At 43.3% G+C, this 11,438-nt stretch overlaps 1 protein-coding gene across 1 annotated transcript; it reads right to left on the reverse strand.

The window, feature by feature from the left end:
- Window positions 1-336: 336 nt before the first annotated feature.
- Window positions 337-11,152, reverse strand: SLC50A1 (solute carrier family 50 member 1). The gene is made up of 5 exons (XM_042441191.1): window positions 10,999-11,152; window positions 8,768-8,891; window positions 6,533-6,694; window positions 1,676-1,795; window positions 337-1,353 (listed from the first exon to the last, which is right to left on the reverse strand). Exons 1-5 carry the CDS (start codon window positions 11,058-11,060, stop codon window positions 1,252-1,254), a joined length of 570 nt encoding a protein of 189 aa, XP_042297125.1. The 5' UTR covers window positions 11,061-11,152; the 3' UTR covers window positions 337-1,251.
- Between the last annotated feature and the right edge of the window lie 286 nt (window positions 11,153-11,438).

An 11,438-nucleotide genomic window follows, 5' to 3' on the forward strand; every position in this document is an offset into this window, starting at 1 on the left:
GACAATGGGACAAGGAAAGGTCCCTCACAGTCTGCTCATGTAGAAAAGACACAGACATGAGGATGCTCTAGCAAGCACCAAATGTGGTTGGATTATTGTGTTGGAAAAGGGACAGAAAAACAGAATGGAGCATTTTCCTGGAAAAGGGAAAACACTCAAGCCTGAAGCTTTGAATGGCAGCACTTCCACCTTGCAACATTTGTCATCAGGCCCATTGTGTCCTTGGCAACATTTCCTGCACTCCCAGCTGCTTACAGAAACCTCAGGTTTGAATGGAAGAGAATTTGGGGGCTCAGAAATCTTGTTCACACAAAGAGGAAATTAGATACCCACATATTTCCACAAACAGTCCTTTTTATTACAAGGCACTTTAAAACAATCATACTGAGGCAGAAGAAATAACGGAGTTGGGGGGGGGGACTGTTTCCTTGTTAGTGCTAGGATTTCTCAACTGTTTTGTTTCCGTCACCCCATAGATTTGACCAACTGTTTGGGGAAGGGGGAGCAAAATGGTAGGGCCTTTCTCAACCAGGCACCCACAGGACACGCTTGTCTATAACTCCCATTGTCCCCATGAACACAATGCTAGGGAAAATGGGACATGTGTTCTACTACATATGGAGGATGCCAGGCTGGGGAAGGCTAGGAAGGTAAAAGGAGAAAGGTACAGGCAAGTGAGCATGTCCAACAGTCCTTCTTAGTAATGCAGGAATGCAACCACCACAGGTTTGATGGCAGCAAATGGCATCAGTAGATGACACAGGCCAGGTCAGTGAAAAGGTTATCAGAACAGAACTCAGGAAAGTGTGGAATGGAAAGTCCTCATAGCCCATCAGAATTTTTTTCTTTTAGTCCTCAGAAAGGTACTTTTCAAACTATATTTTAAGAGGCAAGAATGAAAGATGAGGCCCACTCCAGGGTTTTCTAAGCCATCATTTTTTTCTTTGAATAGTGATTTCTGCATGTCTCACACTCCACTGATGTCTGTCCACTTGCACCCTGAGTGCCCAGACAGGCAAGAGGGGCACTGGGGCCTCACCGGTGAGGCCCCGTTTGTTTCCTTTGCCTCCCAGCCCCATTCAGCCTGAGACAAAGGAATTGCCCCACCGACAAGGCACTTGTGGAGTCAGGATGTCTTTTGGGCATTCAGAGGCTGCTGTGCACTCTATGGAGGAGTGGAGACACCACCAAGTCTGGGTGTTCTTCCCCTTCTGTGGCCAGCAGCTTCTCCGTCAGTCAAGGCCCTGATCCTCAGGCCTGTAGTGGCCTGTACGGTCTGTCGCGGTCTGGAGGGAAACGCCAGAAGAGCCAGAACCGCACCAGACTAGTTGCAATGCCTGGCAAGTTGGGGATCTGGCAAAAAAGAGATGACATTGTGGGGCAAAATGGGGTGAAGGGCAAAGAGAAGAAAGCAGGAGGAGAGAGACAAGAGGGGTGGGACAGAAGAGAAAGAAAAATCTATAAATAAATCTTGTGCCAATTTCCCCCTCCCCTCCATCCTCTCCCATCACCATCCCTCTCTTTGCCCTGGGGTGGATTATTGGTCATTTCATTTAATTAATTAAAAGCAATGGTATGTGATTTATCAGAGGTCAAGGGTAGGTAGCGGACATAATCATGCACTGAGCATTCCCACACACACACACACAGAGGCATTTATCAAGGTGGGGCTCACCGCAATGTAAAGGTCCTGAAGAAGCAGGCCATACAGGGTCCAGGAGGCCGAAGCCAGAAACGTTGTCACAGTCAGAGGGAAGGAGAGGCATTGTGTTGACTTACTCTTCACAATCTTGGCCTGTGAAAGGGTGAAATAAAAAATCCTAGAGTTTAGACAACTATGGTTACTCATGTATAAGTCTAGAAATTTTAGTTTAAAAAATTGCCCACAAACCCCTGTATCGACTTATCCATGGATCAATGTAAGTTTTGTACTTTAACTCTTATTTAAAAAGGAACCATTCCCTGGTGAAAGGCAAGAGTATAATCTCTCCTGAAAGCACTGACCATCCTCTACTCTTTCATTTATCCAGCCTTTAGTGTAAGCACCCCCAGTTTTATCCTCGACTTATGCACGGGTCACATCAAAATTATTATTTTTATTATTATTTATTATTATTAAGCTTTATTTATATGGTGCTGTAAATTTACACAGCACTGTACATACAATTAAAATATATAGAATAAATCTGCCTATGGCACACATTGTACACAAATAATTAAATAATGCATATTAATTCAAGTTAACATTCAATAAAATAGGGCAGGCAACAATTTAAAATAATATCACATAACAATCATGCAATGCCTGGCAACGCTTCTCTGAACAGTATAGCCTTCAACTCAGTTTTGAAACTGCTTAAAGAAGTGATGAGCTATACTTCTCATGTGGGAAGGAGGTTCCAGGAGTGAGGGGCAGCAAGTGAAACAGGAAGGATCTGGGAAGAGGCAGTGAAAATCCTAGGCTGGGACAGCAGACCTTGACTACCAGAATGGAGGGCATGAGTGGGAAAGTAAGGAGAAAGAAGCTTGGATAAAAAAGGAGGGGCCAGCCCATGCAGGGCTTTAAAAATCAACCACAGAAGTTTGTAACGAATACGGAAAGGGAGAGGGAGCCAATGGGGGGATGACAATAAAGAAGAGATGTGATCGAAGTGGTGAGCAGACATGATAATGCATGCAACTGAATGCTGGACAGAAATTAAAGAATGGAGGTGAGAAAGAGGAAGCCCTGCCAGAAGAAGGTTACAAAAATCCAGTCGTGAGGCCACTAGGGCATGGACTAGAATCGTGGCAGTGGAGGCCAAAAGAAACGGTCAGATTTTAGCAATATTACAGAGAAAGAATTTGCATGCCTTGGCTATAGTCTGAATCTGGGGGATACACGACAGGGAAGAGTAAAAAATGAAACCAAGACTGTGGACTTCTTGCACAGGTCGAATAGAGATATCATGAACAAGAATAGAAAAGGAATATTGGACGGTAGGCTTTGGTGGAAAAACAAGAAGCTCAAAATCTGTAATTCTGGCCCTAAAACCTGCTCTCGACTTATACATGAGGTTGACTTATAGTTGAGTATATACAGTAGTTAAAATTAGAAATGAACGGGAAAGACTAATGCTGATAAGGCAGTCAGCATGGTGCAGTGGTTTGAATATTGCACTTGGAGTCTGGGTTTGAATCTCACAGTCACTCATGGAAACCCACTGTGTGACTCTGGGCAAGTTACACTCTTTCCACTTTAAAGGAAAGCAATGCAAAACTTCCTCTGAATAAACGTTGCCAAGAAAACTCTAGGAGAGAATTGCCATAGCTGAGAGTCAGCATGAAAGCACATAACAACCAATACTTATAATGGCTACTAATCACAATGGCTATGTATTACCTCCAGACACAGTATTTTGCTACCAGTTGCCAAGAAACCTGACTTGGGGGATGTTACTGAAATCACAGAATTTAAATTCCTGCTTATGAACTTCCTGTTGAGGCATATGATTGGTCATTATGGGAACAAAATGTTGGACTAGAGAGGCTTCTGGACTGATCCAGAGCTTATGTTTTTAACAGCAAAGATGGCAGGGGAGGGGAGGAGGAAGAAGAGCTTGCTGCATGCTTCTAGTCCTCATTAATGCCAACCAGGTATGAACATTATGTACTTAACAGGCCAATATATTCTTTTAACTGCCTGAGCCCTTTAATTCACTCTGTTCTCAAAATGATAAATGTATACTCTCTCATGAACAAACAAGATCATTTCCTTTTCTTCTTAAGAAAATAAAGAGTGCTTTGCCAAGTTGTTACTTAGCAGTCCATGCTTCCGGAACAACCCAGGATCTTAGTAGTATCTAAACAAGGAAAAGACACACAGGTACAGACATATGAGCTGGAAAAAGCAAATGTTTTGAACTGCTTACTATGGCAGTGTTTTTGAGGGTGTGGATGGGAATGGGGCCAGCCAGGAGAGAGTTATGAAACAGAGAAGGAGGAGGAGGAGGAGGAGAAGCCAAGAAATGAAACAGCTACACTAGACAAATATATACCAAGGGTGGATAGTGTTTAGCTCTCTAAATGTTGCTGGAATGCCCATCAGCCACAGCCAGAAGATGAAGGCTTATGGGAGCTGCAGTCCAACAGTCTCTAGAGGGCCACACATTCCCTGTCCCTGAAGTATACTCTGCCAGATGTGGAATTGCTTATTACACTGCAAATTCTCACTTTTTATCTACTTAACACAGTTGCTTTTCAAACTGAACATTCTAGCATGCTGGAAATGTTTTAGACAGTTATGGGAAAAGTGGATTCCTCCAGATGTTGAGATCAGCTGTGGGGACAGCCTCATTCCCACCTCACCAAGCCCAATTAGTCTGTTTAAAAGCTTCATCTGTAAAAACTCAAAAGTATAGTCATACTTGTAGACCCTGGTCGTGCCAGTATATAGTTCAGGATGCAGGAACTGAGAGGCTCCACCACCCCCAAGCTTCCATTTTGCATCTGTCTCTGCCCCTGAGCTGCCATTTTGTGTCCGACTCTTCTCCCAAGTTGCCATTTTATATCTTGCTCCCTCTGAGCTGCCACTTTTTATTTATCTGACTCAACCCCTGGGCTGCCATTTTGTATCTAGTTCAAGCCCTGAGACATGCATTTGGGCCTGTGAGGATCATAGGTCCTGTCATATTTGCTGGCCATATATTTTGTACATGCTTTGTAATACTGGGTGATGAGTTATGCTATGCAAATGGCAATGCTTGCTGGAAAGATTATTTATCCTTCTCGAAGCTGGCTAATGAGCAGATGTGAGGGGAGGGAAAATTAGCTTACTTGCTAATTAGCTTACTTGCTGTTCACCGCTATTATTATTATTAAAATGCACTTTGAACTGTCAAGGTCAATTCGTTGGGAATGCTTGATATGGAGAGGAAAAGAGGGACAATCCAGGGAATAGGAAGGGGGCCTCACTAAGAGACGTCAGTCCCTATCATCCAACCTGGCCCTATGCTTGGGCTAGAGAAGGAAAAGTCACAAGAAGTGCTCATGGCTCGTTGCCTGTCAGAAAGAACATGTAGTTAAAAACAGTCAGAAAGAACATGCAGTTCCAATGGCCTATAAACCAGACAATGCAGAAATAAAGGAGAAGAGTGTTCCTGCGGTTTCCAATGCCCACAGAAACACAAGCCACCCATCACTATTTAAGCCACATGCATGGAAGAGTAACTCTCTAGAAGTTCCTGGAAAGCAACCACATGAGCCTCATTATTGGGCTGATGGGCATTTCTGGCCTACATCAGAAGTTGTCCACCCTTAATGTAAACAGGAGTTTATTTAAAGCATTCTTCTGTCACCTCTCAGCCCATTCGAGTCTCTGAGATGATGTACAACAGATTTATCTTTTGACACTACAGTTCCCAGAAGCCCCAAGTGAGCAGAAATGGAGGTCATGCTGGTCGTGGAATGACAGTTGGAGTACACACTGGCAACAATTACACTGGCAAGGAAAACTCAGACTGGCCCAATCTCAGTTTCAATGCCCAGGACCATCATTTCCTTGTTCTGGCCTAAAAGATCTGATCACTTTCCTGTGCTCCAGGGGTGGGCCAAGTGTGGCTCATGAAGCCCCTCTAAAATCCCTGCAAAACTCCAAACCCAAAATATGATTTTTTTTCCCTACCCAAATCCAGCAAAAAGTGAGCCAAAACTATTGCAAAATGCAATGGTTTTGACCTCCCAAGCACCCAAACAGCAGAAAAATCAGCAGTTTTGAAACTTGATTTAATGCCACATTTGGACCACGCCAGATATGCTGCAGCAACCTGATGGGGAGAAAAATGGCCACTATCCCCTCCAGAGTTGCCCAGTCTGCTCTAACCTTTCATTCCCATATCCTTTCCTTCTGAGCTTTAATTTTTCAGTCTGAGAGCCTGATGCCTATTTCTCTTTTTCTATACACGTGAACCAACAATTGTCTGAAGTAGAATATATATAACAGATTAATAATTCTAGTCCCTTCCTCAAGTTGATGCATTCTAGGTTCTGGTAAAGCAAGAACAGGAAACTACTTGCTCTGCCAGATGCTTTGGACTACAATTCCCACAATCCAATAGTGAAGCAGATTTCTGGGAGTTGAAGTCTCAAACATCTGGAGGGTCAAAGATTCCCCAGTAAAGTTAAACAAACATAAAGGACCAATGTAGGTTTATTAGGTTTCTTTGTTGTTATGTGCATTCAAATCTAGTGCCTTCCAGATGTCTGAGAACTATGGTTCCCATCATACCAGACTACTGGCTATGCTGACTGGGATTGATGGGAGTTGTTCCCCAAAATAGCTGGAGTGTTCACTTGTTATAATTGAAAGAGCTTTTGGGTAGGGCTTCCATGGTCCTAAAGGCAGCACTTTAAATCTTGTCTGGAGGAAAACACACACTCAAAAATGTAATTGCAAGAATCAAACCACATGCCAATGAGAAATTGATTTCTATCAGTGCTTTGGAAAAAACAGGCAGTTAGGAAAATATCATATATAAATAAGTACATAACTTACCAAGTCAGTCAATGGTGAGAGGTACATGGTGATGGTAAAAAGACTACAGAAGAGTCCCAGGCGACTTAGTCGCATGGAAACATCTGGGATCAGGAGGCTGAAGTAGCAGTAACCTACCAAGAGTGCCGCCAGTAAGGCCATAGTTTTTAACAGTACAGCTCCCTAAATGAGAACAAAGAAAAAAAAAATGGTTATTTGGAACTGATTTACATTAGCTTTGCAAAACCCAGACAGCTTAATGGGGAGGGGGCATGTGAAGATGGAAGCAATGTGAAGACAGAAGCAAACAGATGTGGCAAAATTGAAGACAGAAGCAAAACTACAACCAACAGGACCAGAGTGGAAACTGCCTCCTATTTACAGCTAGACACTTCTTCCATCAGGAAACTAAAGAGTGTTTTCCACCAAATAGTTTCCCATTAAGAGATTCATCAGACCTACCTAACTATGGCCCAGTACAGATGGGCCTCGATGCACGTCTTGATGACGTGCTAGGGTTGCCTCGGGGTGTCGCTTACAGACGCCCCGCAACCCTAGCACGTATTCCGTATGTCAAAATGGCAGTGCCCTGTAGAGATGGGCACCGCCATTTTGATGTAACGGACGCTTAGTGTCTGCACATCACGATGAGATACTGACGTCACAAGTGCGCCATTGGCGCACTGCAGTGTCAGTATTGCGCCGCAAAAAGAACCCGCTTTTTGCTCCACAAGGAAACCGCGCGGTTTGTCTGCTGCAGCTTCCTTTTTGGACAGTCTGTACCAGGCCTATGGTTAGTAGAAAGAAATCATAATTTATGAAGGTAGCTTGTTTTCCCTTAACCTAATTAACAACAATCACAATTTAGGGCTTTAACAGAACCAGAGGATTCTAATGTTCTCATCCCAGCTGGGCTGCAGAAGACCAGCATGGAAAGGGGCACAAGCCCAAGAGAAGATACAGCTTACTCCTCCAATGCTAAACCACAACTTAATGCTGTGTCTGAACACAGCCACGAAATCAAAAACAAGGGAATGATGTTCTAGGTTTTTCCCTCATTCATATTAGTTTGTTTTCTGCTGTTCCAGAGAATAGGATCCGGAACAATGGATGCAAGCTACAGGAAGAGAGATTCCACCTCAACATTAGGAGGAACTTCCTGACAGTAAGGGCTGTTCAACAGTGGAACACATTCCCTCGGAGTGTAGTGGAATATCCTTCCTTGGAGGTGTTTAAGCAGAGGCTGGATGGCCATCTGTCGGGGATGCTTTGACTGTGAATTCCTGCATGGCAGGAGGTTGGACTGGATGGCCCTTGAAGTCTCTTCCAACTCTATGATTCTAGAAACTTTTGATTCACAGTATGCCAAACAGCAGCAATATATATACATGCACCCCTTTTAAAAATATAAACAATGTAATGCTATGGGTTGTTGCTGACTGTTGGATTTCTGAGTGTGTCAGAACTTCAAAACCTTCCTCCTAACCACTGCCACCAATGGCCTACAAATAACTCAGAGATAGTGAGCCAGGGGGTGGGGCTGTAATCTTGGAAAATTTATAATCCACCTGAGACCTGGTCTGTTGTTGATTCAAGACACCAACCCCTTTTGAGTCAACAGCCTCTGAAACATAGAACTCAAGTGTGCCAACAAGGTGCTTATTAAAAAGCACATTGCATAGGATCCCTGGCACCATGCCGCTTAAGAACGCAAGTGTGGAGGGAGTCACACAGCAGAAAATTCCCTATTTTGTGGAAAACTAGGACCACATGGAAACACAACAGAAATCCTGGTACTGCAGCCTCTTACAGCCACAAGGTTGTGAGTTCAATCCTAGGCAGGGTTCCAGGGTTGACTCAGCCTTGTTTCCTTCCGTAGGTTGCTAAAATGAGTACCCAGCTTATCAGGGGCAATTAGCTTACACATTGTAAATTGCTTAGAGAGTGCTTAAATGCACTGATAAGTGGTATAGAAATGCACTTGCTATTGCTATAACAGTGAAATGAAACCTCAAGTTTCAGAATGAGGTAGAAGAATAGAGAAGGCCTGTTACCTTAGTCTCGCCCTCCCCCTGATTTCTTCACACACAGCTTTGGAGAAGTTACTCTTTTGGACTATAGTTCCCAGAATGCCCCAACCAACACAGCCTTTTTCCAAATTAGGAAATGTAACCGGATGGCCCCTGGAGGAAACAGGATGTGGGATTAAATGGACCTTTTGAAGATTAAACAGCTTTGCCCACACTCTCCACCAACCTTCTCTGTGCTGAAGTAGAAATAGACAAGAATGTAAAGTGATTGAAGTGCTGCGCCAATTGCGTTGACAACAATCAGGGTCCAGTCGCCCTTCAGGAACCCATAGCCCAGCCAACTCAGGTTACTGAGGGAAAGAGGGAAAAACAGAAGGGAAGATTACAATGCAGAAATCAGAATGAACAGTTATTTTTTTACTTTATTATTGATTTATTATTGATTCCAATGTGTATCATACGATCTCAAGGCAGTACATAATAAAAATCAATTTAACTAATTTTAGAAACAGGAAAAATAATTTAAATGTAAATAGAAAGAATATAATTAGTTGAAATCAAAGACTTAGCTGTGATAGTCTGGCTAAATCGGTATGCAAAGGGATCTTGTAGCACCTCTGAGATTAATCGAAAGAAAGAAGTTGGCACCACGAACTTTTGTAAACTTTAGTCTCCTTGTAGGCTCAAGTCTACAAAAGCTCATGATACCGACTTCTTTCTTTCAGTTAGTCTCAAAGGTACTACAAGATCCCTTTGCATACTCCGCTAAAATGTGGTGGTGCTGAAGAAGAATTCCACAACAGTTCTCATGCAGACACCAAGGACTTCTAAAAAAATAATAGAGCAAATCAAGCCTGAACACCCCCTAGAAGCTAAGATGATTAAGCTGAGACTGTTGTACTTTGGACATATCATGAAATGACATGATTCATTAGAAAATATGATAATGCTTAGTAAGGTGGAAGGCAAGAAGAAAAGAATGATACAGCACTACAGATGGATTGATTCAATCAAGGAAGCTGCCCTCAGTTTACAAGACCTGAGTGGGACAGCTAACTCTTGAATCACAGAATCACAGAATCACAGAGTTGGAAGAGACCGCAAGGGCCATCCAGTTCAACTCCCTGCCATGCAGGAACTCTCAGTCAAAGCATCCCCATTGACAGATGACCATCCAGCCTCTGTTTAAAGACCTCCAAGGAAGGAGACTCCACTATTATCTCCAAGGAAGGAGTGTGTTCCACTGTCGAACAGCCCTTACTGTCAGGAAGTTCCTCATAATGTTGAGCTGGAATCTCTTTTCCATCAGCTTGCATCCATTTCTGGAGCAGCAGAAAACAAGTCAGCTCCCTCCTCAATATGACATCCCTTCAAGTATTTAAACAGGGCTATTATATCACCTCTTAACCTTCTCTTCTCCAGGCTAATTTGTAAGCCGCTCTGATAGCCTTTTGACTGAACAGTGGGGTATAAGTAAATAATAATAATAATAATAAACATCCCCAGCTCCTTAAGTCGTTCCTCATAGGACATTGTTTCCAGAACTTTCACCATTTTAGTTGCCCTCCTTTGGACATGCTTGTTTTTCAACATCCTTTCTAAATTGTGGTGCCCAGAACTGGACACAATATTCCAGGTGGGGCCTGACCAAAGAAGAATAGAGTGGCACAATTACTTCCCTTGATCTAGATACTATACTTTTACTGATACATTGGCCTTGTTAGCTGCCGCATCGCACTGTTGACTCATGTTCAACTTGTGGTCTACTTGGACTCCCAGATCCTTTTCACATGTAGTTTCATTCAGCCATGTGTCTCCCATCCTATATCTGTGCATTTTATTTTTCCGCCCTAAGTAAAATCTCCCATTTGACAGGTTTACCATATTGAAGCCAACCTGGTGGTAAGTAACAACAATATATTGAACAGCCTGATAAGTTAAAACACGCTAAAATATTAAGACTTTAAATTAAGGCCTGTTACAGACGGGCAAAAAGTACGTGCTGCGCATGTACTAGAGTTAGAAAGGGGCGTCCTTTCTGGACGCCCCTAACCCTAGTACACGGCAAGCTCGTATAAAATGGCTGCGCTCGTTCTACACGGGCACCGCCATCTTGACATCGTGGACGCCTAGCGTCCACACGTCGCGCGGTGGAAATGATGCCACGAGTCCACCATTGGCGACTTGCAGCGCCATTTCCGCAGTGCAAAAAGAAGCTGCATTTTGCAGGTTCTTTTTTGTTGCATCCGGGAATCGCGCGGTGCATAGACCACATGTGAACTCAAGACTGTTTTTGTGGCTTCTGGAGGGAGATTTTCTTCTACACATGCCGAAATGTTCACAGGATTTCTCCAATCCTATAAAATGGGAGAACCATGGGAGAACCATCTAAAATGAGGTGTTGCCCTTATGCCAACCCCTTTGGCAGTAGTCACTGCAATAAGCAATATGGCATACTTGACATCGGTTGTGAGAAACGGCAAAAACTGGATGTTCTCCACACTTCTGGTCACAGACATCTGCTTCAGATCAGACCTGGGTGCAAGAAAAGAAAGGACAAATGGTATACTTCATGGTATGCACGCACACATCCTGCCTCTGATCTATTCAGTCTTACAGCCCAAAACTAAATCCTGGATTTCAGGGATCTGTTTATTATTATTATTATTATTATTATTATTATTATTATTACACTTTATTTATATAGTGCTGTAAATTTACAGTTTAATGCCATCTATGCCACCCTTGACCATAGGTCACAGTGTCCAGCTTCCACCACTCTTCCTGCAACTCTGCACACTAGGCCACACTCATGAGTTCCACAATGGCTGCCTCACCCACCCAGCTCCATGTCCTTTGGCACACTCCACACTCTCTGCCAGGACTGTTCCTTTTAG

Source organism: Sceloporus undulatus, chromosome 9 (genome assembly GCF_019175285.1).
Source record: "Sceloporus undulatus isolate JIND9_A2432 ecotype Alabama chromosome 9, SceUnd_v1.1, whole genome shotgun sequence".
Classification (NCBI taxonomy): domain Eukaryota; kingdom Metazoa; phylum Chordata; class Lepidosauria; order Squamata; family Phrynosomatidae; genus Sceloporus; species Sceloporus undulatus.